The sequence below is a fragment of the Lentinus tigrinus genome, assembly GCF_003813185.1.
Source record: "Lentinus tigrinus ALCF2SS1-7 unplaced genomic scaffold L226scaffold_1, whole genome shotgun sequence".
In the NCBI taxonomy this organism is placed as follows: Eukaryota; Fungi; Basidiomycota; class Agaricomycetes; order Polyporales; family Polyporaceae; genus Lentinus; species Lentinus tigrinus.
The window spans coordinates 3,244,659-3,270,979 of record NW_027137910.1 but is presented as its reverse complement, the minus strand read 5'-3'; the positions used below and the strand labels follow the sequence as shown (position 1 = coordinate 3,270,979).

Here is a 26,321-nt window from a genome sequence, read left to right as displayed (position 1 = left end):
TCATCGACTCGGAGTCGCATGTTCATGACGTCATAGAATAGGTCGAACAGCCTAACTGTTAGCGTGCGAGCATGAGCTCATGCGTGCCTTATGATACCTACCAGCACGCTATGAGAACTTTAACGGAAACGGAGGCCCGAGGGTTGCAGTAGCGGGCGATGACGCAATGCCAAGTCGATGGTCGAATGCTTGAACCACTGCAACCCCGGAAGATGGCGGCGTAGTGAGGCTGAATGAGCACGGACGTCGCTTGTATAGCGAATATAAATGATATGTGTGTGGAAGGTCCAAGAGTAGAGATAGTACCCCGGCGTTGTCATGTTTTGCCACATAACACGACCAGCTACTAACCGCCATCGGGCGTCTGAATTTCCATATATAGGCTGACACCCGTGACTCGAATCCATGCAATGATGCATGCATGCGCACTGCAACGAACGCATCCTTTCTTTAAGGCCAATTTCCTACAGAAAGGTTAGCATCATGCAGCATCAGGAGGTCAGATAAGTCACGTTCCCTGGGTCTGGAATCTTTCTCCGTAGTCTATTCAAATGGTTACTTTTGCTAACCCCTCGTTAACTTTTCCCGAAAGCGCAACCAACGCATCCTTTACTTCAGGCCTAGTAATTGCAAAAAGGTTAGAATGATTCAATTTCATGAGGTCATATCAATCATTCTCGGGGTCGGGAAGCTTCAATAAAATCCTTCTTCAAGCAGGCTAGAAATGCTAATCAGCCTGTCTTGACAGATGTAAGGGTAATTCTCGCAAGAGATCTAGTCTATCTAAATCGCTACTTCCGGTAATCCAATTTTGATCCTTGATTATTTCCCGAAAGGATGCTTTCTTTGCAGTCAACTCACTTCGACAGCTTGTACACGGAGCAAGAGCTCCGTGTGCAGAGACCTACTGTATATACAATATCTTGTTGTGTGAGGGGTAAGTTGAAGCCATATCCGCAGGAGATAGGTCACTTCGACGGGCGGCACCATACACGCGTGTCACGTGTGTGACACACGCGACGCGTCGCGGCCGGTTCGTGCTTGAACCCCTTCAACGTCTTGCTTCTTATCCTCCATCCACTTGGCCCAGTCCATCTATACGCCAATGCCGCCACGGCGCTCGTCAAGGACGCGTGCGTCCGTCGAGCCAACCGCACCACCAACGAAACGCAAGCGCAACGAGCCAGAAGAGATCCTCGATGATGAGCCGGAAGAGGTGAAGCCAGCAAGGACGCGTAGATCAAGCTCCGTCCAGCCCGCAAAGCCACGTACGTCTACACGCTCAAGGAAGTCGCTAGAAGAGGTGCAAGAAGAGGAGGATGAGGTGGAGGAGAAACGGCCACCCACGAAGAAGTCGCGTCCATCTCTCGAGACGGAAGGTTCGGGTGATGAGGCCGAGGAAGCACCCAAGACCCGCTCACGCAAGCCATCCTCGCGAGCCTTTGCTGCCCCGGCTGCTTCTACAAGCAGGAAGACGCGTGGGTCTAGTGTCAAGCCTGAGACCGCGGAGGTGTCACTCCCTAGGAGAAAGACTGTTGCATCCGCTGCAACCACCAGGGCTTCGCGTTCGACTCGACGCACCTCCACCATTGTCATCGACTCAGACCACGAGGAGCCGTACGAGCTCGACGAGAACGGGCAGGCCCAAGAGTTCAAGCCCGCACCGAAGGCGAAGCGCGGTGGGAAGAAAGAGAAAGTGGTGTATGTTATCGACGACTCTGACGATGAGCCTCAGCCGGGGCCATCACGGCCAACGAGGAGGGCAAAGAAGGAGATGACACCTGTTAAAGAAGAGATGGCGCAGGCGGAGGACACGAAGCAGGAGGCGGACGAGGAAGAGGGCCAGGATGAGCAGGTTAAGCAGGAGCCACCGGCTGTTCAACCCGTCGTGAAGGAGCCTACCCCACAACCTCAGGCCGAGCGCGGAGAAGAGGAGGAGGCTGAAGCTGAAGCCGCTGCCGCCGCCCTCGAGGCCGAACGCGAAGCCACCCAGTCGCCTTTTGAGGAGGAACACTCCCTCTTGGACCCACCGCTGTCGTCTATTCCCCGACAGCCATCCCAAACCGTCCCTGCTCCAGAGGAGCCGGAGGGTCCGAAACCGCGTCTCGTCATCCACAAGATGGCACTCGTCAACTTCAAGAGTTACGCCGGTAGGCAGGTTATTGGCCCGTTCCACAAAGTGAGTCGTGGTCTCTTTATTTTCGAGAACATGACCTGACTAGTTGGCGCCTCAGTCATTCTCCGCCATCGTTGGGCCCAACGGCTCGGGCAAGTCCAACACCATCGATGCGCTCCTCTTCGTCTTCGGTTACCGTGCATCCAAGATGCGACAGGGCAAGCTTTCGGAGCTTATCCATAACTCCGCTAGACATCCGGACCTCACTGAGTGTAGCGTCGAAGTGCATTTCCGCGAGATCATTGACCTTGTAAGTACACAACGCGTTCGAAGACGTGTCCGAAGCTGATGTCACCCAGCCTGGTCCGAACGAGTTTGAAGTAGTCCCCGACTCCAACCTTGTCGTGACGCGCACGGCCTACAAGAACAACAGTAGCAAGTATTACATCAACGGCCGCGCAAGCAACTATGGAGAGGTGCAGAAGCTGCTCAAAGGCCGTGGCATCGACCTTGATCACAACCGTTTCCTCATTTTGCAGGTATGTTGCTGACTCTCACATTTGTCGCGATATACTCAATCGTCGTAACTTAAGGGTGAAGTCGAATCGATCGCGCAGATGAAGCCTAAGGCGGCCAACGAGAATGACGATGGTCTTCTCGAGTACCTTGAGGATATCATCGGCACCGCGCAGTATAAGGCTCCAATCGAGGAAGGTCTTGCTGAAGTAGAACGCCTCTCGGAAGAACGCCAGGAGAAGCTCAACCGGCTGCGGATCGTCGACAGGGACCGTAAGGCTCTCGAGTCGAAGAAGAAGGAAGCAGAGGACTACCTGAGGCTCGTCAACGATCTTACACGTGCGAAGTCACGTCTGTGGCAATGGTATATCTGGAAGAGTCTGGCCAACGAAGCCGAGCTCGAGAAGAAGATCGTATGTACAACCAGTCTAAGATGCGCGCTACGTCCTAATATATGATCTGCAGCAACAATTCGAGCAAGAGCTCGAAGAGGAGAAAGCGCGGAACCAGGACGACATCGCTCATCACGAGATGCTACAACAGCACTACGACGAGCGGGAGAAACTGTACGAGGTGAGTACAATAGTGATCAGTTGTTGTCTACCGAACTGAATTCCTGCTGTAGCAAGTCCAACAAGCCGCCGCTGCGGCGATGCAGGACCTTGCTGCGCGCGACAAGGAGCAGATCAGTCTCGAGGAGAAGCGTAAACACGCCAACACCAAGGCCAAGAAGCTCAAGAAGTCCATCTCCGACGTAAGTCATCCAGTCCGTTGGGATCGAGAGAATGTCCATCGATCTGTCATCTAGGACGAGCATGCCAAGAACCAGGCGAGCCGAACTATCGAAGACAGCGACTCCAAGATGGAGCAGAAGAAGGAAGAGCTCGAGAACCTCGAAGAGGAGCTCGCTCAGGCCGAGAAGGCCTTGGAGCAGATTCGGGACAGCTTGAAAGGTGGGTTGGAAAGCATCTTGCTGTGTAGGGGATAGCTGAAGTCCTGCCTTTCCAGACAAGACACAGGTCTTCCACGACCAGATCGAGGTCAAGCAGAAGGAGCTGCAGCCATGGAACGCCAAGATCGACGCTAAGAAGGCCGAGATCGATGTTGCTACTGGTGAGCGTGATGCCTTGCACAAGAAGGCCGAGGCCGCCAGGGCAGCTAGGGAGCAGGCCGAGTCCGAGCTCAAGAAGCTGCGCGAAGACCTGGAAGCGAAGACTGCAGAACTTGATGAGCTCAAGAATGAGAAGGCCAAGAATCAGAACGCCATCCGGGAGGCGGAGCGGGAATTACAGGTCGGTATAACAAGTCCACTGGATTGCACGCCGCCGCTGACCTCCCGCAGACCGCGCAAGGTCATATTCAAGGCCTCCGCTCGAAGGCTTCCGCCTCACGCCAGAAGGCCGAAGAGGCCAAGTCTTCTCAGGAGCAGAGCCGTAGCAACAACCATGTTCTGGACAGTCTTCAACGTCTCAAAGCACAGGGCCGCATCAGCGGTTTCCACGTAAGTCCCTTGATCTCGATTCACGTGTCGTCCGAGAGGTTCAAACGATCTCTTCGCAGGGACGTCTGGGCAGTCTGGGTACCATCCCGGACAAGTACGATGTGGCAGTTTCAACTGCCTGTGGTCAACTCGGGCACCTGGTCGTAGACACTGTCGAGCAGGGTCAGGCTTGCATCGAGTATCTACGTAGCCAGAAAGTCGGCCGCGCGTCTTTTATCGTCCTCGAGAAGCTCAACGAGCGCGGGATGGACAAGATTCAGACTCCTGAGAACATACCCCGTCTTTTCGACCTCATCAAGCCCAAGGAGCCTCGCTTCGCGCCCGCGTTCTACAAGGCGCTCACGAACACCCTCGTTGCAGACAACCTCGACCAGGCTAACCGTATCGCGTTCGGCGGACAGAAGCGCTGGCGTGTTGTGACGCTTGCCGGGCAGCTCATCGACGCCTCTGGTACGATGTCCGGCGGTGGTAACAGCGTTCAGCGCGGCGGTATGAGCTCGAAGCTTGCGGCAGACGCTGTTCCTCCGGAGGTCATCCGACAGTATCAGCAGCAGAGCGAGACCGACGCGCGCGTGCTCGAGGAAGCGCAAAGCCACCTGAGAGAACTCGAGAGCAGGGTGGACGAGCTCAAGCGTGCCAGTCCGCAGATTGACCTCGCAATCGAGAAGGCCAACCTCGATATCAGGAACTGCTCGAAGCGTATCGCGGACAGCGAGAAGATTGTGAAGGAGCTCAAGTATGTGGCCCTTCTTACGTTCCGCGCTATCATCATTAACTCACAATCATGTAGGTCTCAGAGCAAGCCTGACGCGGGAGACGTTTCTCGTATCTCCCAGCTCGACAAGGAGATCACTGCCGCTACTTCTCAGCTGGAGAAGCTCCAGGAGAAGAGTAGCGCAATTGATGCAGAGATCAAGGCGCTCGAGAAGAAGATTCTTGAGATTGGAGGCGCGCGACTGCTCTCCCAGAAGTCCAAAGTCGACGGCCTCCGTCTGCACATCAACCTCGCGAACGATGAGATGACCAAGGCTGAAGTCGCGAGGGCGAAGGCTGAGAAGGACCTCGAGAAGTACCAGAACCATATCGAGTCCAATGAGGCGGAGCTCGAAGAGGTCCAGAAGGAGCTTGATGAGCACGAGGAGAAGCTCAAGGAGCTTACGGGGTACATAAGCGAGGTCAAGAAGAAGGTTAAGGACGCTCAGGCTGCCGCGGAGAAGTCCTCCGATGACCTGGCGAAGCTCAAGGCGGAGCTCGACGAGAAGGACGCGGAGATCCAAGAATTCAAGAGGAAGCAGGTGAGTTGTACCCTGATCGGCCTTGCGACCTGTCTCTGACTGCTTTGCTCCACCGTAATGCAGATGAAGATCCAACAGGAGTTGACGGCCGCCCAGAATCAGTTCAATGACAACAGACAGAATTGGGAGCACTGGATGAGCGAGCACGACAAGCTTCAGCTGGAAGATGTCGAGTAAGCACAATTCACTACTACATGTCTTGATAAAAAGCTGATGTCATCCAGTGATGATGATGATGAGGAGGAAGCAGATGGCGAGAAACCGGACGGAGAGGATGAGGAAGGCGGCGATGGAGGTGAAGGGCCTGTCAAGGAGGAGCCCAGAGTGCAGAAGCCTCCTGCAAACCAGCTTTACCAGTACTCCGATGCCGAGCTCGCGTCGTTCAGGAAGCGCGAGCTCCTCGCCGACGAACAATTGTTGGATGGTGCGTCGTTCAGTCTTCTTCGTCGCTCCATTTGTCAGGTACTCATGGAACAACAGAGAAGGTGAAGAACGCGAAGCCCGACCTATCCGTGCTCAAGGACTACCGGAAGCGCGAGGAAGAGTTCCTGCGGCGTGCTGCCGACCTCGACGAGATCACCAAACAACGTGATGCGAAGAAGGCCGAGTACGAGGGCCTGACCAACAAGCGGCTGGCTGAGTTTATGACGGGCTTCAATGCAATATCCACCAAGCTCAAGGAGATGTACCAGATGATCACACTAGGAGGCAATGCTGAGCTCGAGCTCGTCGATAGCATGGATCCCTTTTCAGAGGGTATCATCTTCAGTGTCATGCCTCCCAAGAAGAGCTGGAAAAACATCTCCAACCTCTCTGGTGGCGAGAAGGTTCGTTGCTTATTCCAAGTCCCAAGTGCGATGGTGACTAACGCTGTTATAGACGCTGAGCTCGCTCGCGCTTGTGTTCGCCTTGCACGTCTACAAGCCGACCCCTCTATACTTCATGGACGAGATCGACGCTGCTCTAGACTTCCGTAATGTCTCCATCGTCGCTAACTACATCAAGGATCGCACGAAGAACGCGCAGTTCATCATCATTTCCCTCCGGTGGGTATTTTTTCGAGCGAGAACGAGCCGTGTAACTGATAGATGTCATTCAACAGTAACGATATGTTCGAACTCAGCCATCGTCTCATCGGCATCTACAAGACTGCGAACGCTACTAGAAGTGAGATTCGTATTCCCGAATGTCTTCGTTCCATCGCTCATATGAATTTCCTGCAGGTATCTCGATCGACAACCACGCATTGCACGCGATCCCGGTCAATACTGTGTCAGTTGCGAGTTGAAACGGTGGTATCTTGGATTGTACAGTACTGTGGTATACCTAGTCATACATGGCAGCATCTTGTTGTATCTGGTATCCTATCATACGCTTCCCATTGTTCTCTCTTCTCTGTGCGAAGGATCGCTGGCCTGCGTTGTGTTGACTATCCTGCATTGCTCAGGTACTGCGACTGCACGTCCGCGAGTCCTTTGCCATTCCACTCCGTCGTGCCTTGTCCATCCGTGCGTGGATAGTTTGTAGGCAGAAGAAGCGGCACCCCATTCCGGAAGAACTGGTGCTTCAAGGCTTCGCCTGCCGATAACCGTTCTTCTGGTGGGTACACGAGCAGCTTGCGGACGAGGTCAAGGCAGCCCTGGCGGTCAGGCTCCGCTTCAGGTGGAGGGAGGTTCGGGAGCAGCTTCGTCAAGTCCACAGGCGGGACCTGTACGAACGTCACTTTCTGCGCATCCGGGAGGTCTTTGAAGCCCTATCGGCACGAATCAGCATAGTCCTGCTCTCCGGGTTAGGATACGTACTGGCCACGACTCCTCCGTGGGAGTCCCATGCACCTTGAATATACTCCAGGCCAGCCCGATCTGACCTCGAGTGCCGTCGTATAGCGACTCCCGCACCCATTCAACGTCCGGACTGTCAGGCGACAAACTTTTGGGAACAAGGAAGGGTGACTTGGGCCGAGGCTCGTCCGAGTCGGACTCGCTGTCGGAGTCTTCTCCGTCTTGGTACCAGCCGTCGCCGTCGTCATAGGACTTGCACAGACGGAAAGGGGTGAAGAACTCTGCCAGGACGGCGCCCGTGCTCCAGAGGTCCGTCGCATATGCGTTGTAGTCGGCCGCGCCGAACAGGAGCTCAGGCGCACGGTACGGTCCAGTTGCAACGTCAAAGCACATGCAGCCGCGAGGTTCGGGCCAGAGGTCGCGCTCGTCGGGCTTCTCGCTCCAGGCAATACCAAAGTCAATGAGTTTGATCCATCCGTCTTCTGTGAGGAGGAGGTTGCTTGGCTTGACGTCGCGGTGCGCGATTTTGCGCTCGTGGATGTATGCGAGTGCGGAGAGGGTCTGGTAGAGGATTGATTTGGCGACGACTAAGGGGGATGAAGGATCTGCGACAACTCCGGCCTGTCCTCCCGGAGGTGTGTGCGGAGAGAAGCAAGGGCATGATATCGCGCGGCGAACATCGAACGGGACAAAAGGCATCCAGTAGTGGAGAGTACTCGTCGGCGACTCGTATGAATGTCCAAGTACCTCGATGATCTGCACGAAGACGTCAGTATATGGGTTGCTGGATGCGAGATACCGTGAACCTACGTTCACATGGTGGACATCGAGTAGAATGCGCAGCTCTTTGCCAATGTCGTGCGGCTGCTTGGAGAACCTGGGGTCGATAGACCCGCTCTTGATCGCAACCAAACTTGGTGAGAGCCCGGGGTCGCGAAATTGTGCGCGAGTTATGTAGGAGGCTGTGTTTTCGACGATGGTCTCAAGAGTATCCTGGGATCACCTCTCTGTCAGTGCATAAGGCAGAGAACATATGTGCGCGAGTACGCACGGTATCGAATATTTCTTGCAAACCCGGCCACCGACGCTCCTCTGAGTCTGAGTCAAACTCGCCGAAATCAATCGCGTCGGAGTCTCCCATCATATCCCGTCGTGGTAAGTCAGCTTCAAGTGGTCGCGACAGCGCTGCGTATGGAGAGATATGACGGTCAAGAACATGGTGGAGACCGCATAAGTTTGGACTATACGGAGACGACGGTCGCGCGAATTGACCGCGCGCCCCCGGTGCTTTCGGCCCGATCCTGGTTCTCAGTTCGAGCCCCCTTATAACCCAAACTTAGCTTTCGACCACAACGACGGGCGGGCTCCCCAACGCGAGACCATCACGACACCATCCTCTGACTTCGCCTTTCAAACCGATGGAATTCATGTTGCTGTACATGGCGATCAAGATAATGTCGGCGCCGGCCCCATCCATGAAACTGAAGCTTAAGCTCAAGAAGGGGGCGTACCTCGTACATGGCGTTCGGGAGAAGACTACATGGTTCGTCAACAACATCGCTAAAACACATCCTGTAAGTGTACACACGATGCACGTCGCTTTATGCCGTGATTGAAGGGTCTACCCTTGCATATATAGAGACCACACATTCATATACGTCGACGAAGGACTTCCACCAGTCGTTTCCACAAGCCGACAGGGACACAGGAGGAGAATCCTGTCCTCACAGAGGTAAGTTTCAGACAACTTCCATCGACCAACTCACTTACGCGTCGAAGAAGACTGGTTCGATGGTATTAGAGTCCGAGACGTATCACCGTAGCCCTTCTCCGCGAGCTCTGAGGTCGTCAAAGAGGATGAAGGTGCGTTGTCACTCATACCCGCCAGAATACGACCGACTATCATCGCATGACAACGAGTTTGGTGACTATATGCGCGTCAGCACCGCGTCGACTACGTCCGAATCGCAAGGCATGACCTTGACAAGAGCGATGCTGACGAGCTTCCTCAGACATCCGAAGAGGACTCTGACTCTGAACTGGAAGAAGATTTCGGACAGGTGGTTCTCATCGAATCCTCGTCTCCTGTATGCTAACTACTGGTATCAGCCTTGTTTGTTGGCGAATGAAGACTCGACACGCAGTGGGTTCACTCTGTACTACTCAGCTGCCTCGCACATCTCCGGCCTAGACGAGACAGCCGCTGTGGCGGAGCTGTCTACTATCGAAGAAGACTCCGGAGTGGCATTCCAAGTGAGTTGCACATACGCGCCTTGTACCATCTAATTGATCACAGGATGCAAGGACTTCAAGGAGTGTTTCGTAGGGGATCCTTCCGCTGGCCCGCAACCACCTCGACACCCCTGCTTACTCGCTGCACCCGCGCCATCAATCATTCTGACCATGCCTACGCCTCAGATCTCTCAGTCTCCTGTCTTTCAACCTCGCTCTCCGATCACGCTCGCGAAATATGTTCAAGCAACCTCGTCTCAGCCCCCGTGTCCCGCGCCCGCTGTGAGCACTGGCTCTCTCTCTCCTGTCCCCTCGATCCCGTCTTGCAACCGGTGCTGCCTGGCTCAACTCGAAGACGGCATCATTTGTCGTGCGTGCGAACGGCAGTGGCTGGCATGCAAGGTGTGGTACCAAGCAAACGACGGCGGCCTTCGACGGCACCTCACCGAGCCGTTCATCCGACCTGCAGAGAGCAACGCGAACGTACGCGCGGTTATGGACGTACTAGGCGTCCCGGGCAGCTCGGCGGCCGTCGGCTTAGGTTTCGAACCCTCCGTCACTCTAAGGAAGAAGCTTCCGTTCAAGGTCGTTGAACCGCCCATCGGCCCGAGGCCGTCCTGCTCCCGCTGCAACTACGACTCTTGTGTGTCCGCCGGCAACTGTCGAGTTCGGACGACACCGTGGCGACATCTCTGCAGGCACTCGTTGGACGCCCTGAAGAAGACACGGGACACCCTCCGCGCTCTCTTGTCGATGTCTTTGTCATTGAATTTGTCGCTCGAGTCCAAGTCTGTTGTTCCTTCTCCTCGGTCCTGGTCCTGGCTGCCGCGCGGCGGCCTGACGTCGGCGTTTGCATTACCCGCGACACCATATGACTCCCCGGCGACATCCTGGCCAGCTCGTGTCGCTCCGTATCAGCTGGCATACTCGGCGACTGAGCCTTCCCCATCGTATGGATCGTCGCTCTTCCACCGACAGCTGGCGTGCGTTACCTCAGGATCGCGGTTCGTCGAACGCCTTGCTTAGTCCTGGCCTTCTCGGCCTCGGCGGTGCAAGCATGGACTGCGAACTGCCACAGCGACTCGCGGTGCAGGCGCGGCGCACCGACGGAACGGAGACCCGCTGGTTTGGAAGGCATCATTCCGCTAATAAGACGCTTTATTCTCTTGAGAACGTACCTGTTTGACGTGTTGTAACTTTGAGGTAGATATGTATTCAACGGAAGTGCGTTACTCGTGTAAGGGATATGATACCCCCCTGAAATAAGTTTGAGCCTTCGAGGTAAGTACTTGTAGTCTTTTCCGACCGGCGCATGGCGCGCAACTGGCCGTTGCATATGTCGAAGGATTTTATGATCAATGGACGAGGTCTCTTGAGTTCGTCAGTGGACCGTTCCAGACAAAATGTCCTAGATCTACTCTGCTCGTTCTGGGCTGCAGACGGCAAGCAGCCGGTGCATCCCCTCCGATAGATTTCAACCGTACACCGTATTCACTGCGCTTCCTTGGCCCTTATCGAGCGCAGTGCCGAAGTGCTGATCATTGGAGCGCGAATTCATCGAACTTTGCGGGGAGAGAAGAAAGCAAGCTCAATCGACTAGAGTCTAGTAGGATCATAAGCGGAGAGTAGAGGAACGGCGAAGTTATCAATCTTGCAAGGCATTCATCAGTACCTAAGCTAATTAGCTTGAGGCGAGGTGAATGCGCGGGGCAGGCTGCGGTAAGTCAGTACAAATTTAAAAGTACCAACGTTTGAGTGATCGCAGAGGGTGACGGCATGAGCGCCTCCAGAGTCCCGGCTGGGGTCCGGCATATACTGGGCGTGGCGACGACCTCGCCCTGCGCCCTCGCGACTCGCGCACCTGTCTACTAACCACCACCATGTCTCCTCTGCCCCCGCACGGACGACGGAAGGCCGCGCGCGGAACTGAAGGCAATGGAGAGGGGCCCTTGATATAGAGTCGGAGCGGATCGGCTGGGCGCGCGGGGCGCTCGAGTTACCAAAAGTTGGAATACCACTTCTCCGTTCCCTGCGAGTGCCAGGCGCAGGAGGGCCATCCACTCTGTTGGTTTCGCGACCCTCCAGACTGGTCACCGACGACGCCAGCTCATGTATCCCCTCAACCCCCATCTCCCTCCCCCACCATGCTCGGCACGCAAGAGAGCAAGGATCCCGTCGCCCTTCAGCCACCCACCGTCCAGGCGATGACGACACAGACACAGACCAAGTCGGATGGCACGCTGGGGTGGCTCAGTCGTGCGCGTAGCGTCACCTGGGCCATCGCGTTGCATGCGATGAAGAGTGCGGGTGTAGGCATCGTGTGTGCTGTTGCGTATTTCGATCCGTGAGTTGTCTCAAGTTCTGAGCTTGGTTGGGCGCTGAATTCGACATATGGTAGTGGCAACTGGGGTGTCGATCTCCAGGCGGGCTCAGAGTTCGGGTACAAGCTGCTCTTTGTCGTTCTACTTGCGGGCATATTCGCAATATTCATGCAGGTGCACTTTTCTGTTCTTCTGGTTGGTGAATACATGTGGCTCAAATCCGCGGTTTAGACACAAGCATCCCGTCTAGGTTGCGTCACTGGTCTAGGTACGTGCCACCGTCGCCCGCGCCGTCAGAGTACTGATGTATGCGCAGACCTTGCTTCACACTGTCGTTTACTCCTCCATGACCGGCCGAAACACAAGCTGTTATGGCGGTGGCTGGTGCTGTACCCCTTGTATGCGCTCGCCGAAATCGCCATCATCAGCACCGACCTCGCCGAGCTCCTGGGCTCAGCTATCGCGCTTTGTATGCTCTTCCCAACACTTCCTCTATGGGCGGGTGTCCTCCTGACCGCCTCCGACGTGCTCCTGCTTCTGGCGCTCCGGGATCCGATGCGGGGCCAACCGGTCAGGTTGTTTGAGCTGTTGATAGCTGTTCTAGTAAGTCACTTGTTCGATTCTCCGAGATTCGTACCGATGAAGGCTAATGCTCGTCATACACTTGCTCGCTGCCGACGCTTGCAGGTATTTATAGTGCTGATCTGCATGGCCATTATCATCTCGAAGGCGCGCGTGCACTGGGGCGACGCCTTTGACGGCTTCCTGCCTTCGAAGACAGTCTTCCGGTCGGACGCGTTGTATACATGTGGGTCTTTTTTCGGTCTTTTCCGGAAGCAGACACTGATTTTGTCTTGTCCCGCAGCGATTGGTATCATAGGAGCCACCGTAATGCCTCACAGCCTATTCCTAGGCTCGGCGCTGGCTACGCAAGATAGATTCTCGCCTGCGCCGCCACCGCCGAAGCCTACCGCTCTAACAACAATGGACTCCACGCTTTCCACTGACTCAGAGGTGACGATCTCCTCGACGCCTCCTGCGAACAAGCGCGGACCCCGTTCGCTCCTCGAATACACGATTGCTTCCGTCAGGCGGCACTTCCGTGTGCTGCCGTCCACACTCCTCCCTGACTTGCCGATGTCGCATGCCGAGCATGAGAACAAGCCACTGGAGTTTGTGCGGGCGCACCTGTACTATGGCATCGTCGACATGGTCGTGAGCCTGCTCGGCCTTGCCGTCGTCATCAACTCACTGTAGGTTTGCACCCTCAAACTCATGGAATGCAATTGGCTGACGACCGCTTCTCAGGATCCTGATATTGTCCGCTGCGGTATTCTTCAACGGCGATACCGGATCCACAGGTCCGGCTAGTCTCTTCGACGCATATGACCTTCTCAAGACCACCGTGGGGAAGCGTACGTGCCGTCCCGGCCGACAGCTTCAGTGCTCCCGACTGACCACTCCATCCACAGCGGCGGCTATCCTCTTCGCGTTGGCACTCCTCGCCTCCGGGCAGAGCTCGTCCATCATCGCCACTCTGGCGGGCCAAATAGTCTCCGAAGGATTCATTCGCTGGCGACTTTCTGTGAGTCTCACCCCTCGCGCCCCTACTGCGCACGTTCTCACTACCCTGTGCTCTCCAGCCCGTTATGCGGCGGCTCTTCACGCGATGCTTGGGGCTCGTCCCCGCGCTCGTGGTGGCAGCAGCCTTGGGACGTGCGGGCATCGACACGCTCCTTGTGGCGTCTCAGGTCATCCTGTCAATCGTGCTTCCGTTCATTGTGTTTCCGCTCCTCTGGCTGACTTCGTCCAAGTCCATCATGAGCGTGAAGAAACCGCTGGAGCGCTCAACCGCTCCGTCCTTGTCGCCGTCTCCAGGCGACGCTGTGGATTCACCTGCGTCTCCTGCAGACAGCTCAGCAGCTGCGCCCGCACTTGAGGGGCAGCTAGAGACTGTGGACTTCTCGCTTGGCAAGATTACCATAGGAGTTGGGTATGGGATCTGGCTCATCATCGTGATGGCGAACGTGTACGCCATCGTTGGACTCGGACTTGGTGAGGGTGCGTGAGCGCACCCGCCGAGCACTCTATATAGTGTAGCATATACCTCCCTTGCCAGCTCTGTCTTGTCGATTTTGCTATCGTGTTCATGGACTTTGATTTACCTTCCGAGGGTGTAGTATAAGTATATACTCTAAATTCTCTTGTATGTGTATCATCTCTGGATTCTCCTGCAATGACGTACAGGACAAATGACAAACACATATGGATGTGTCGAAGAAAGGCTCCAACTCAGGTATGTTGCACCTCTGACGGAGCACTTCGCCACATCATATGAACCTAAGTTGAGGTCGATGCAGATATACCCCGTCTATCTCGTTCGCGTCAACTCCCCCTCAATCTGGGCAATGATCAAGTACTTTCACGAGCATTCCGGACCCTGGTGAACTCTTCTGGACGTTCGCACGCATACAAATATTGAGTATGCAACGTGGTGCAATACGGTACATGATGTGTAGATAATGCCAGTATGCAGGGGTAATGCAGGGTAATGCAAGGGACAATGCGATGATGTGTACGTAGTCCGGCATGAATATTGTGGTAGATGAATGTGTGTGTGTAGTGTGTGCGATGAAACACAACGGCTGCAACTCAAGAGTGTTGCTTTTCGAGCGGGGTGATGAGCTGTCCCATCTGTTGCAAGCCCGTGTCAGAGTCACGCTCTCCACCCAGCCAGGGTACATCGCACGTACCTTCGTGACGACCTTTGGCAGCGTTGCGCGCTGGAAGCCCAGACGGGTGTTCCACTCCGTACCGAGAGGGACCTCCATGCTGCGCTCGAACTGCGCCTTGCTGGTGTACGGGTACGGCAGGTCCTTGACGAGGTACTTGGCAGCCTTCTTGTCGCGCTTCTCGGAGATGATGACATGCGCCTTCTTGTAGTCCGCGCGCGAGGTCGGGTCGATGCCCGCAACCTTCTTGACAAGGTGCGGTTTGGGCGCCGCCTTCTTTGTGCCTGCACCGCCCCAGGAGCCCTGCGTACACCCGGAATGTAAGAGGGTGTAGGTGTAGACGAGGAACATAAATTTGGTGATACATACCCAGCCAGCAAGAGTGGTGTCGATCTCCTTAGGGGCGTCTTCTGCCATCTCACGACGTTTCGTCTCCTCAAAGTCCTACATGTTCCCATGTGAGTCGAATTCCCATGCAGCATGCAGGCATGGCACGCACCTGAACAACGTTGTCGCCCGCAAATGCAAGGGCAACGAGGTCACGCTGCTCGAACGCTTTGACACCGTTGGCCTTTCCCTTGCCCTTCCGCTGCTTCTTGAGCGCTGCGAGCCTCTCCTGCTCGTCGAGCTCGCTATTCGCATCGGAGTCGCTGTCATCTGCTCCGGCCTGACTCGCCTGTGTCTGAGGTTGTGCCTTCTTTGCCTTCGCTGTAGTGGAGGATGGTTGAGCAACGGACTTGGACGACTCGCCCGCCTTCGAGGGCTCGGACAGTGTCATGACCGTCGATAGCGAAATGTCAACAGCCGCGTCTTCCTGGGCCTTCTCCTTCTCCTCGAGGCGTTTCTGAGCACGCTTCCGAAGCTTGTGCTTGGACTTGTCAGCCGCAGCGCTGGCCTTGCTAACGGCTACTTCGTGCTTCGTTTGCGCCTTGCTCGACCCACTGGCTTGGGTCAACCATGGGTTAGATTTGGCTGTCGACAGAGGGACTGGACGCTGAACGTCAGGCGACCCAGGAGGTGAAGCTGAGAGTTCTGCATGTGCCTCTGGAGGGAAGTCGGTGGATCTCAACGTTACGCTCGATGTGTCCGAGGCCAGAGAGCCGACTGGCCGGACAGCCGTGTTCTGTGCGAAGCGTCAATAACTTCACTAGTCCGCAAAGACGTGTACTACGTACCAATGCACCTGGTCGATAGACGACACGACCGCCCACACGTTGAACAGTGACGTCTTGAGGTTGGCCGGCGTCCTGCTCCACGATCTCTTCGTCATCGGGGTCGCCGCCGCCCATCTCTCGGACGAAGTCATCCACCATCTCGTTTGCTTTCCGTTGCTCCCGTGCCATCGCGTCCTTCATGAACTTCATCTCGAAGATGCTCTTGCCCTTCTTCTCCTCCAGCGCCTCAGGCTCGTTCGCATCCAGCGCCGCAAGCTCGTCGAACGCCTTTGCACGGATTCTCGACACACCCTCCTCGCCCTCGCCCTCGTCACTCTCGTCATCGTCCTCGCTCTCCTCGTCGCTGCTCCCCTGGCCCTGGATCTTCCGCCGCAGCTTCTCACCCCGGTCGAGCATCTCGTTGATGTCGCGCCGTTGGTCCTCGTCCAACTCCCCCCGCGCCTTCATCGCTTTCGCCCACTTGCCCGTGTTTTTGTGCCTTAGCGTCGCGCGCTCGCGTGCACGCTCGACTTCGCGTTTTAACCGGGCCTCTTCGTCATCCAGGTCGTCATCCTCGGCCTCGCCGAGCTTTTCTGCCAGACGAGCGCGCTCCTTTTTCTTGATGCGGCGATACGTCTTGCTCTTGATCTTCGCTATGCGCTTCGCCTTGGCTTCAGCGCGGAACATGAGGTCACGCATCTTCGCAAGCTCGGCGCGCCGCGCGGCAACTTCCTCGACCGAGAGGTTGTTCATCTTGAGAGACTCAGTCTGCGCGATCTCGTTCTCGCGCAACCTGGCAGACTTCAGTAGCTTATCGACGGCGCTCTCAAGCTCAGTAGTCGGCTGAAGCGAACTATTAGGGAGTATGACGATTGTAAGAAAAGGCTGTACGTCACCTTGAACTTGGCAGCGAGCTCGAGATTGGACGTCCTGCTCTTGGGCTCTGCTTGCAACGGGAAGCTCAGGTGTTCGGCCTAGCGGAGGCGTATGAGCAAGCAGGATCGTGGACACGATCATTGGCGACATACCTCCTGGATACGCTGCATAGTGGCTTTCCACTTGTCCACCTCCCCCTTTGTCTGTTCGTATGCGGCCTCGCGATCCAGACGTTCGGCCGTACGCTGGGGTAAGGGTGCAGAGAGTGTCTTGATCTTGCCGGAGGTCGACGCAAGCACCTTCGCCGACTTCTTCAGCGACTGCAAATTTGAGGACTGACCCTCAAGCGGCGCAAGAAGATCATCAAGGTTGAGTTTCCCTCCACCTGAGAAGATAATCAGCACACGCTGGTGAGATACAGATTATAACAGAACTCACTCAGCGCGGCAGCGAACTCGTTTTCTACACCTGCTTCCGTCCGTTCAGGTAGTACCCTGCGCTTCCGGGCGCGGGAAGCCCCATCGGTGTCGGCTGTCTCGTCTTCGCCTGGTGCTTTGCGCTTCTGTCCGGCGTCGAGGCCAGAGACAAACGTCTCAAGCTCCTGCAGCGCGACATCGCCCCCTCCACCTTCCTCGTCTTCGGAAGCAGAAACGAGGTGATCGCCTTCGTCATCATCATCCTCTTCTTCATCTTCCTCGGAGCCTGCATCTTCGTCATCCATATCTTCGTCCTCGTCTTCGGAACCAGGGTCCGCCCCTACCCTCCCGGCCTTCCCCCTCAATCTGTCCTGCTCCTCAATGTGACCCATGTTGTCCTCATCCTCTGGTTCCCCTCGTCCATCCAACACGTCAAGGACGTCAATGAACTCACTGGGATCACCCTCCTCTTCCTCCTCCTCTTCCTCTTCGCTGCCCTCTGACATCTCAGCATCTTCCTCGTCATCCTGATCATCGCTGTCTTCGTTCAAGTCGACTTCCGCAAAGCGGACGGAACGACCTTCGCTATGAGCTTTCTGTTTTGCCTTGGACTTGGCCTTCGGCTTTGCCTGACGATTAAGTATAAAGTTAACGGCCCAAGGCGAGATGGAATGGCATACCTTGTGGGAGAAACTGAAGCCAGCAAAGCGTTCCTCATCGCTCTCGTCAAAAGCCTCATCACTGTCGATATCTTCGTCTTCATCCTCTCCTATCCCGTCGTCGTCGTTCTCCCCGACTAGTCTTGGCCGCACCTCTCGCCGCTTCCCGCCCGCGCCTTCTTCATCCTCGCTCTCACTCTCCCGTCCTCTATAGCCAACGACCTCATCCTTCTCGAGCAGCGGCTTGACCTTCGCGCGACGTACTTTCTCCTGCTGGTACTCGTAGACGTCGGAGATTTTGGGGCCTAAGACTTTAGACTTCAGGCTCTGCCGTTTCGCGTATCCGAGAGCATTTGCGGTCTTTTTTGATGGGCGCGACACATTCGCTTGTTTTCCGTGTGCTCTGCCTTTAGCCATGTCGCAAGGCAGAGTCGCAGAGATTAAGTCGAAAGTGGAAGTGCGAGAGAGCAGATGCAAAATTCAGCAGCCGAGCCTCACTAAGGCATCGAGTAACGCTGGAGAGATCCCGATCTTCAACAGACGCGCGTTGAAGCTTAATATGGTAAGCACTTTACTGAACGCTTCCGAGCTGCTCCAACTCATCCAAGTACCACCACCATCTTGACCGCCCCCACGTTGTTCAGGGTACGTTTCTGCTTTGCTATTGTTCAACCCACATAAATTAAGTGACCGAATATACCTTGGTCGCCAGCCATCTGGTTTACGCCTCAAGCCTCGAGATACATTACTCGAACGCGCTCGACAGTAGCTCAAGGAACACGATTCCGACCAAGATGCTGCGTTCGACCTTCTTGGCGATGCTATCGTCGATCGCCTTCCACTGAAGCGCGACCCCCACGAACTCGATATTCTCATCGTCACGTCGGACAGTGAGTGCTGGTGCTGGTGTTAAGGATGTCTTAACTGTTTTGCAGTCAAGGATAGCCTTGATGAGGTTGGCGAACTCAACACTGCTCGTGGCAAGGCTATAAGGGGTATGTATCTCTCTACTACAGCCTTATTGACTGCATTGGTGACCGTGTGTGTTTAGGCCGTGAGACTAGCGTTCACACCGTCAACAGGATTCTACCATCACCTTCGGGGGGTGTCCACTCGTTTTCGGCAATAAAGGCGTTGTTCCAGTCCAATGGAGACCATTTCCACGCTGGCAGGCCTGACGGTAACTACGGTCCACCTGTAGCGCTATTCAATCCGGTTTTAGGCTTGCTCGCTTACCGCCTCTCACATCTTGACGACAACCTTCCTGAAATCCGTCCGGACCATCACGAGAGCAAACTCGTACACGAGTTCATCTCTCGATCGCTCAACTGCTATGACGGTGAAGACCAGCGACAAATTGCCGTTCAATCGTTTGTTCCGTGGCTTGATCCCGACAACGTCGAGTGGAAGAGGCGCATCAATAACATAACCCCTGACTGGGTATTTGGTGCCGCGACCGGTTTTCCTTATGGCATCGAGGAGGATCAGAACGAGGTCGGTCTTGGTGGAGATGCGTCAACTCAAGCTCGTCTGTCGTACACGAAAATTGTGACCGGGGGACGGGGTGGGGCTATCACTGGTCATTGTTTTCTGACGTGTGCATTCATAGACCAAGCGTATACGAAAACGGTCTAACTGTCCAGCGGTTGTGATTGGCCTGATGGGTGATATGGTCGAGATAGGCATCACTTCCTATATCGATGGTCCGTACAGTGACTATGTCTTCTCGTCCGGGCGGATGCGCCTTGGGTTTCACCAAAATGAACAAGTCTTTCGCATCGCTCGCGCATTCAAGGCCGTCAAACTCGCGTTCGCCGACCTTCGACGCTTCTACCTGGAACTGGACACGAACCCACCCCCAAACATGAGCATACAACACCTCTTTCCCTCGCCGGTTCCGGAGCCTTCCTGGCAGGGTCATATGCCATCTATCACTTTCACCTACCGAATGTCATGTATTGGCGAGCTGTTCATCGTGGCAACGACGGCAGACCAAAGGCGTTCGGGTATATACGTCGGCACTATGCTCAAGGTTAACCCTACCCTCGATGCGGCTGAACAGTGTCTCGAAGTTCTCGTCAAGTTCACAGCGGCTGACAACGACAGCGCCCATCGCATCCTCGCCGATGCCGGTCTCGCACCTACGCTGCATACTTGCGTCCCTGTCTGTGGTGACTTGAAGATGGTCGTGATGGATCGTCTGCAAGGGGAGATGGCCTGGAGCATCAAGGCGAGAGGCGAGCCCCTTCCACCCACGCTCTACGAAGACGTGCGGAGTGCCATTGACCTGCTTCATTGTCATGACTTAGTCTTTGGCGACCTTCGCCTTCCTAACATCATGTATGTCCCCAGTAGGAGCGCTGGAGATTTCGGGGTGGAATCCAAGTTGCGTGCCATGTTGGTGGATTTCGACTGGGTCGGCAAAGCGGACGAGGCTCGCTACCCAGCCATCCTGAACGATGGCCTGGGCGATTGGGCCCCAGGTGCCGATCGATGTGCAATCATGCGGAAGGAGCACGATTTATACATGCTCGAGGAAGTGAGGGCTGTGTGCCGTTCTATTCCAGAGTGATTGTCGTCTTCCTACAGGTGGTTAGTTCCATTCTTCCCGTCAATCACTTCTTTCTCTTCCATGCCTAGTTGTCAATTGTATGGACGCGGTGGTGCTTGAGTAATGTTATAATATTCTTGTGGTATAGTCACTGTATGATCTGGTGGCTTTCCTCTCTCCATCTCATCTCTCAACGACAGGCTATGGCCTTGACGAGGACGTCGCTTTCCCACGGGTGCTAATCTACCCGCTTCGGCCTAGGACCGAGATGATCTATAACGTTAACTTCGGACTTGCACATACAACCCGCTCGACTCTCTCTTGTTCTTCCTGCAGCTCACGATGGCCTCTGATGGTGCAAGCAACAGTACGTCCGCTGCACAGACGTACCGCCTCACCCCGCCTCACCTGCCAATCGACGCGTAGACGAGAGGCTTCTTGCCGCGGCGCGGTCCGACAACGAGGATATGCTTCTGGAGGTCCTCGGGGAGGGGAAGTTCGATATCAATGCTCAGGATGGGTGCGTAGTAGTATTCACTACCTTTCGATGTCTCGCGTGACCGACGATGGCTCGTGCAGGTTAGGGAACACAGGTACGCCCTGCGAGAACACCTACTCGCGCGACGGTAGTAGCTCATGCCATTCCTCGCCCTTCGCGATCCCTAGCTCTTCACTACGCGTACGTATGTCGTCATCTCTCCTTGTACCGAGAACACGCACGGATTGAGCTGTATCCAATGCAGCGCGTCGAACGGCTACCTCGATATCCTCGAACACCTCCTTGAATACGATGGCTGCGATGTCGACCCAGTGAACCGCATCGAGAAGGCAACACCCCTCCACCTGGCTCTAAGCATAGACGATCCGGAGCTCCGGGCGGCCGTTGTTGAAAGCTTGCTAGATGCAGGCGCGGACACGAAGTGAGCTCTCCATGTCGTCTGGCTGTGTCGGTGTCGGTGCTGATGCACTTGTGGTATGTCTCCAGTATCAAGGACAAGAACGGAGAGACCCCGCTCGATCTCGTATCTCCCGACGATGTCAAGGTCCGTGCACTGTTGAGGAAGGCGCAGGCCCAAGCAAGCATTGCGCAGAGTGACGTCGCAAATGGTGAGCACCATCCAACTTCGACTCTCCCCGTTTACTGAGTATCTGGACCTAGATGATGATGATGACGAGGAAGGGTCGGGCTCTGGCTCTGGATCAGAGGATGAGTAAGTTATTCAGTCACGGAAGTAGAACGCGCAAGACTTGTACTCTCAAGCACACTCGAGCTCAGCACTACACGCGGAATGCGGAATGAATCTATCTTTGTACATGAACAGATATACTACTAGCCTATCGTCTCTAAATCCCCGATCTGCGTCTACACGATTAGCTTCCCGCTCGACCACTGCTTAAACGTCGGGGTGTCTTTAATCCATTGGATCAGCTCTGCCCGCTTGACTTTCGTGCCCTTGTCATCCACCTCGATCTTGACCGTCTTCCCGTCCACCAACTGCCACTTCTGCTTCTTAACAGTGACGAGGCCCTCCTTGAGCTCTTCATCGCCAATCATGATCAGGAAAGGTACTTCGTCCTTGTCCGCAGCGGCAAATTGTGGGCGGTACTTTGGTTTTGCCTTGAACATGAAGTCGGTCTAGCAACACCCTTCAGTTCACAACCCTCGACCAAGAAAGCGATCGGGCGCACCTTGATACCCCCTTCTCGCAGTTCGCGCACGAGCTCAACACGCTCCTTCAGCAGCCCATCTCCCAAAGCTAACACGAACGCCATCGTCTCCTTACTCCGCATGCCCTTCTCGACCCACTTTGGCCACACGAGCGCAAAGATACGGTCCAGGCCGATACTGATGCCCACGCACGGCAGCCCCGCAACCTTCTTACCCTCCCCTGCGGCAGCGGCAGTGAACATGCCCACGAGGTTGTCGTACCGGCCCCCGGCGGCGATCGACCCGACACCGACCTGCGACTCGTCGATCTCCTCTTCTTCCTCCGCACCTGCCACTGCAGCTTTCTTTTCAGGCTTCTTTGCCGGTGCTTTTTGCGCAGCAGCAGGGGTGTTATTGGCGACGGAGGGTGTTGTGGAGGAGGAGGCGAAGGCGTTGGCGGCTTTGAAGGCTGGGGGTGCGGAGGCCTCGACGATGGCCTCGTAGATGATGCCGGTGTAGTAGTCGAGTCCACGGGCAAGAGACATGTCGAAGGAGAGCTGTTCCAGACATGTGAGCCAAGGTCCAGTGCGAAGCAGAACGATGAAACCTACTTTGTCAAGCACTCCGTATGCCTCGAGGTACGTGAAGAGGAGGCTCATCTCCTCAATGCCAGCCTTCGCATTGGGATTTGCCATGAGCGCGGCGTCGGCCTTCAGCACGTCAAGCAATTCCCTGCCGCCTAAAAGGAGTCAAACCAACGACCTCCGTGGCCAATATGCAGGAAGCCAGTCGTACCTTTGTGCTTCACGTACTCGCCGATCTTGTCAGCCACGGCAGCGTCAAGGCCCTTCTCCTCCGTCATCTCCTTCTTGACGTCCGCCCATGCCATCTTGTCGAGCTTGTCGACAGCAGACGAGATCGTCCTGATCTTTGCTGGCGGCACACCGCACACTTCAAAGATGCCATCTAGAATTCTGCGGTGGTTCAACTGTAGAGGAACATTAGTGGTCGAGTTCAAATTGGTTGACAGCGACATACCTTGATCGTGAACTCGCCCACATCCAGTCGCGACAATATTGTGCAGACCAAGCTGATGATCTCCGCATCGGGAATCATGGTGTCAAACGACCCCGCAATGTCAAAGTCCTGCACCGTAGCCATCATGAGTACACCTCCAACCCCCCAGCGCGATACTCAACACAACAATCACAACAACACACTCACCGCCTGCGAGAACTCCCGCATCCGTCCCTTGCTCATGACGGGGTTGTCTCTCCTGTACACCTTCCCGACCTGCCACAGCTTCGACTGGGTGGTGATAGCGCCGCTCATGGCGAGGTACCGCGCAAGCGGAACAGTGTGGTCGTACCGCAGGGCGAGCTGCTCGCCGCCCTGGTCCTCGAGATCGAAAATGAGCTTCTGGTCCTCTCCGTACTTGCCCGTGAGGACCTCCTTGCGTTCGAACACAGGCGTGTCGAGCTGGCTCCCGCCGTACGTCGTGAACACGTCCTTGACGATCCGCTCGACGTGCTCTCTGCAGAACATCTCTCCCGGGCCATAGTCGCGTGTGCCCTATAAAGCATGCATGTTGTGCCGTCCGAGTCCAAGTCCGCCGTGCGCATCATGGTGTGATCATGGTCCATGCAAGGAAGAAAGAGACATAAGGCAGCCCAGCCTTCCGATGAGCTTGAGCCCGCGCACGCACACAGCGACACAATCGCGCACCTTTGGCGTTTTCAGCAGCATCCGTTCCTTCTTCTTCTCGCCCTTGCCCCCGCCGCCGGCCGTGTGCTGCGCCAACGCCAGCGTGCGCTTCAGCTCGCCCAGCTTCTTCTTCGCCTCCTCGACCGTCGCCGCGTCCGCCTGCTGCTTCCGGAGGTCGTTCACCAGCGCGCTCTGCGCCGCGACCTCCTCCGTGAGCGCCTCGACACTCGGGCTCGACGTGCTGGCCATCGTTCTCCTTGCTGTTGTGGGTTGGACTCGGGTGCTTGCGCGGGTTGAAGTGGGTGGTGGGATGGATACAAGCAAGGGTAGGTGTGATCTGTGCGATCGATGAGGGCAAGAGAGGTGGAAACAGCGGCGGAGCATTCGCGCACTTTGACTTTGGGTGTAGATTTCTGCGTGTGACATCGTGCACTTGACTCGATCATCGACAAGGAGGATCTAATCTTATCTTGCCGAATCGAAGCCTATCTTTCCGACCGTCCTCACTGGCCCTCCGAGTCTCCGAGAAGGCAAAGAAACAGCAAACCGATTGTTCAGTGTATTCTAACACAGGTTACTACAAGTACTTCTAGATCAATATAGCATCGTACTTTTCACTGTTCTTCTGGAGCCCGTGTATCATTGTTCAACGTTCAATATTCGTGAAGCGCATGAGAGGCGTCCCAGTCATTAGATCGGTCCTGTATATCATCGTTGTCCCGCAGCACCGAGCTTACTGCTTCTTCCCATTAACTTCCGACGCTGAAACCCAATCACCAGCCTTGTCCTTCTTGCGCACGGTGAAGCACGCGATGCCGAGGTACTCCGTGATGTCGTTAATGACGAGGGTGCAAAACCGCGCGTACGAGAGGAACGTCACTGCGAGAGTGACGTAGACGAAGAGCGCCGTCCGTGGCATCGTGTTCTGAATAAGCGGTGGCCTGCAAGAGAAAATATCCATCTAGTCAACCCGTATTAAATGGCACAATACCACGCCGTGGCGAACGTACCGGTTAATGAGCGTAGGGAGGTTCGCGTCGATCGCTCCAACGATGCTCCAGAGCCACATAGCGTCCCAGTACGGGAAGGGCTGTTTCGTGACGTGCGCCAGGATTATGCGCGACACCTGGTGAGCGAACTGGAGACCCCACGAGCAAAGGAACGGCAAGAACAGCGCAGAGTTGAGGATGTGCGACTCCTTGAACGAAGGCGAGCTTAGCCAGAAGATTTCGATAGCCACGGATATCGGGAACGGCAGGAGCAGGAGCAGCGGGAGGAATGGCCCTTGGTCGCTAGCAACCCGGGCCTTGTAGACGTTGATGTAACTAGAGACGTGTAAGAGTATTGAAAACGCCTGACTGCCAGACGACGACTTGCCTAGTGATGATGTTGAACGCGAGTACGACGCCACCAAGGACCATGAAAGCGTCGTTTAAGCCGAGGGGGGGTATATATTCGAGCACTATGGGGTATCTGTCTAGTCGGGTGAATGCCAAGAAATCTTGATCCCAGAACTGCGGGCCTGTACACACTCAGTCAACTCCGAGCTCCGCGAGCTGCTACAGTGCGTTTCAGACTTACCGGTGAAACCTGTGATCGCATATACAAGCACAATGGACAAGATCCCTTCTACAGGACCGGAAAAGATCCCCAGGAAAAGCTGCCCTGGACCAACCGTCAGTTACAGAAGCGGACATTGGTATAAGTAGCATACCAGTGTGATATTCCTCCCAAGTCGTGAGGTAGAAGTTAGCAAGAGTTGCAACCTGGGAAGCGACCGTCCACCAGGATCTCCCGAGGTTGAGTGCACGGGCGCAAAGGATGACTTCGAGCTGAGATCATTCATGAGATACCGGATACCAGAGCTAACCAACTAATGAGAAGTCCTCACAGTAGTGTTCAGCGCATCGCATCCGTGGTCGAACATCTCCCCGAGAGGGCCAGCCATTCCCGTCCGGCGCGCTTGCTTTCTATCGCCCAATCAGGCTCAAGACTCACTTCGACAACCAGCCAAACTCACCCATCTATGGCGTCCAAACTCTGATATAAGAAGAGGCCTGCCGCCCAGCTATCCCCATTCTCTCAGCACCCCGACCGCCGAAAACAGTCAGGCGTGAGCAAGGAAAACGTACGTGAAGTAGATCCAGTTCGGCGGACCATCGGCCCCCTCCTTCTCAGTCAAGAATTTGGGATCGTAGTAGATGAGCGTCGCGAAGTTGCCCAGGACGAGGCATAGACCTGTGAGCGTGATCTATCGCGCACTTCAGCGTCGAGCGTCGCGAGAAAACTTCACGGGACGGGCGTACGGTGTTCGGGGCGACCCACGTTGGCCAGAGGGTGACGAGCCACGCCCAGAACGGCTGGAGAACATATCGCGAGACGAGCGACCTGGCGAGGGATGAGTCCACGAGCTGGGAGGAGGAGATGACGCGATGACGCACTTGTCGACGCCCTTGTAAGAGTACTTCTTGAGATTCTCGAGCGCGTGGTGGGGAATGTAGCCCATCGTCGTTGTCGTTGTCGTCCGCGTCGTCGCGTGCGAGGTCACAGATGCTTGTCTACTGAGACCAAGACCGAGGAGCTGGTGCCAGTGCAGGGACTCGGACTGTGGACAGCAGGGAGCAGAGTGACAGCTAGCACCAGCACGGCGTCTTGTGCAAATCTCGTGCTTCGCGAGACGTCACAAGGCACGTGCGTCGCGTCGCGTTTACTCGGTCGGACAGCCACCGCGAAGCTACTGGTTCGAGTCCGAGCTTGCTCTGAACAGGCTTCCTCTATACCGCTCCTCTCAACACAGGCACAACGAACACATCGGTGAT

General features: G+C 55.6%; 9 protein-coding genes across 9 annotated transcripts; 5 read left to right on the top strand and 4 right to left on the bottom strand.

Moving 5' to 3' along the window:
- Window positions 1-1,774: 1,774 nt before the first annotated feature.
- L226DRAFT_450759 (RecF/RecN/SMC protein) lies at window positions 1,775-6,716 on the top strand (the record flags this gene model as incomplete). Its single annotated transcript, XM_067674971.1, has 17 exons — window positions 1,775-2,179; window positions 2,235-2,426; window positions 2,476-2,655; window positions 2,710-3,045; window positions 3,098-3,205; window positions 3,258-3,386; window positions 3,441-3,585; window positions 3,641-3,924; window positions 3,975-4,133; window positions 4,193-4,869; window positions 4,924-5,428; window positions 5,492-5,601; window positions 5,653-5,852; window positions 5,909-6,255; window positions 6,308-6,474; window positions 6,531-6,595; window positions 6,652-6,716. The coding sequence occupies 17 exons, from the start codon at window positions 1,775-1,777 to the stop codon at window positions 6,714-6,716; spliced, it is 4,074 nt and encodes a 1,357-aa protein (XP_067543413.1).
- On the bottom strand, window positions 6,652-8,432 carry L226DRAFT_498020 (kinase-like protein). Its single transcript, XM_067677645.1, has 4 exons — window positions 8,261-8,432; window positions 8,020-8,202; window positions 7,231-7,965; window positions 6,652-7,181 (listed from the first exon to the last, which is right to left on the bottom strand). Exons 1-4 carry the CDS (start codon window positions 8,351-8,353, stop codon window positions 6,858-6,860), a joined length of 1,335 nt encoding a protein of 444 aa, XP_067543412.1. The 5' UTR covers window positions 8,354-8,432; the 3' UTR covers window positions 6,652-6,857.
- A 207-nt stretch (window positions 8,433-8,639) lies between these two features.
- On the top strand, window positions 8,640-10,599 carry L226DRAFT_528965 (uncharacterized protein). Its single transcript, XM_067679501.1, has 6 exons — window positions 8,640-8,783; window positions 8,849-8,941; window positions 8,992-9,072; window positions 9,153-9,269; window positions 9,319-9,462; window positions 9,514-10,599. The coding sequence occupies exons 3-6, from the start codon at window positions 9,067-9,069 to the stop codon at window positions 10,465-10,467; spliced, it is 1,221 nt and encodes a 406-aa protein (XP_067543411.1). The 5' UTR covers window positions 8,640-8,783; window positions 8,849-8,941; window positions 8,992-9,066; the 3' UTR covers window positions 10,468-10,599.
- A 1,046-nt stretch (window positions 10,600-11,645) lies between these two features.
- L226DRAFT_451481 (Nramp-domain-containing protein) lies at window positions 11,646-13,831 on the top strand (the record flags this gene model as incomplete). The annotated part of the gene is made up of 9 exons (XM_067675014.1): window positions 11,646-11,785; window positions 11,840-11,936; window positions 11,994-12,030; window positions 12,079-12,365; window positions 12,450-12,570; window positions 12,628-13,015; window positions 13,071-13,177; window positions 13,235-13,347; window positions 13,406-13,831. The coding sequence occupies 9 exons, from the start codon at window positions 11,646-11,648 to the stop codon at window positions 13,829-13,831; spliced, it is 1,716 nt and encodes a 571-aa protein (XP_067543410.1).
- Window positions 13,832-14,200: 369 nt separating this feature from the next.
- L226DRAFT_498014 (Utp14-domain-containing protein) lies at window positions 14,201-18,070 on the bottom strand. The gene is made up of 9 exons (XM_067677644.1): window positions 17,621-18,070; window positions 16,963-17,569; window positions 16,677-16,909; window positions 16,545-16,622; window positions 15,670-16,491; window positions 14,994-15,617; window positions 14,864-14,938; window positions 14,516-14,797; window positions 14,201-14,456 (listed from the first exon to the last, which is right to left on the bottom strand). Exons 1-9 carry the CDS (start codon window positions 18,014-18,016, stop codon window positions 14,415-14,417), a joined length of 3,159 nt encoding a protein of 1,052 aa, XP_067543409.1. The 5' UTR covers window positions 18,017-18,070; the 3' UTR covers window positions 14,201-14,414.
- Window positions 18,071-18,158: 88 nt separating this feature from the next.
- L226DRAFT_565364 (uncharacterized protein) lies at window positions 18,159-20,171 on the top strand (the record flags this gene model as incomplete). The annotated part of the gene is made up of 5 exons (XM_067683791.1): window positions 18,159-18,206; window positions 18,369-18,489; window positions 18,535-18,594; window positions 18,651-19,147; window positions 19,209-20,171. 5 exons carry the CDS (start codon window positions 18,159-18,161, stop codon window positions 20,169-20,171), a joined length of 1,689 nt encoding a protein of 562 aa, XP_067543408.1.
- Window positions 20,172-20,307: 136 nt separating this feature from the next.
- Window positions 20,308-21,652, top strand: L226DRAFT_607892 (ankyrin). The gene is made up of 7 exons (XM_067685864.1): window positions 20,308-20,517; window positions 20,577-20,670; window positions 20,730-20,743; window positions 20,817-20,829; window positions 20,894-21,070; window positions 21,136-21,257; window positions 21,310-21,652. Exons 1-7 carry the CDS (start codon window positions 20,493-20,495, stop codon window positions 21,363-21,365), a joined length of 501 nt encoding a protein of 166 aa, XP_067543407.1. The 5' UTR covers window positions 20,308-20,492; the 3' UTR covers window positions 21,366-21,652.
- L226DRAFT_528962 (histidyl-tRNA synthetase) lies at window positions 21,413-23,896 on the bottom strand. Its single transcript, XM_067679500.1, has 7 exons — window positions 23,524-23,896; window positions 23,023-23,370; window positions 22,837-22,944; window positions 22,594-22,786; window positions 22,410-22,537; window positions 21,840-22,355; window positions 21,413-21,786 (listed from the first exon to the last, which is right to left on the bottom strand). The coding sequence occupies exons 1-7, from the start codon at window positions 23,749-23,751 to the stop codon at window positions 21,514-21,516; spliced, it is 1,794 nt and encodes a 597-aa protein (XP_067543406.1). The 5' UTR covers window positions 23,752-23,896; the 3' UTR covers window positions 21,413-21,513.
- A 135-nt stretch (window positions 23,897-24,031) lies between these two features.
- L226DRAFT_498006 (Choline/ethanolaminephosphotransferase) lies at window positions 24,032-26,113 on the bottom strand. The gene is made up of 10 exons (XM_067677643.1): window positions 25,944-26,113; window positions 25,809-25,890; window positions 25,635-25,753; window positions 25,523-25,570; window positions 25,394-25,472; window positions 25,217-25,334; window positions 25,084-25,167; window positions 24,880-25,024; window positions 24,513-24,827; window positions 24,032-24,443 (listed from the first exon to the last, which is right to left on the bottom strand). The coding sequence occupies exons 1-10, from the start codon at window positions 26,006-26,008 to the stop codon at window positions 24,236-24,238; spliced, it is 1,263 nt and encodes a 420-aa protein (XP_067543405.1). The 5' UTR covers window positions 26,009-26,113; the 3' UTR covers window positions 24,032-24,235.
- Window positions 26,114-26,321: the final 208 nt, after the last annotated feature.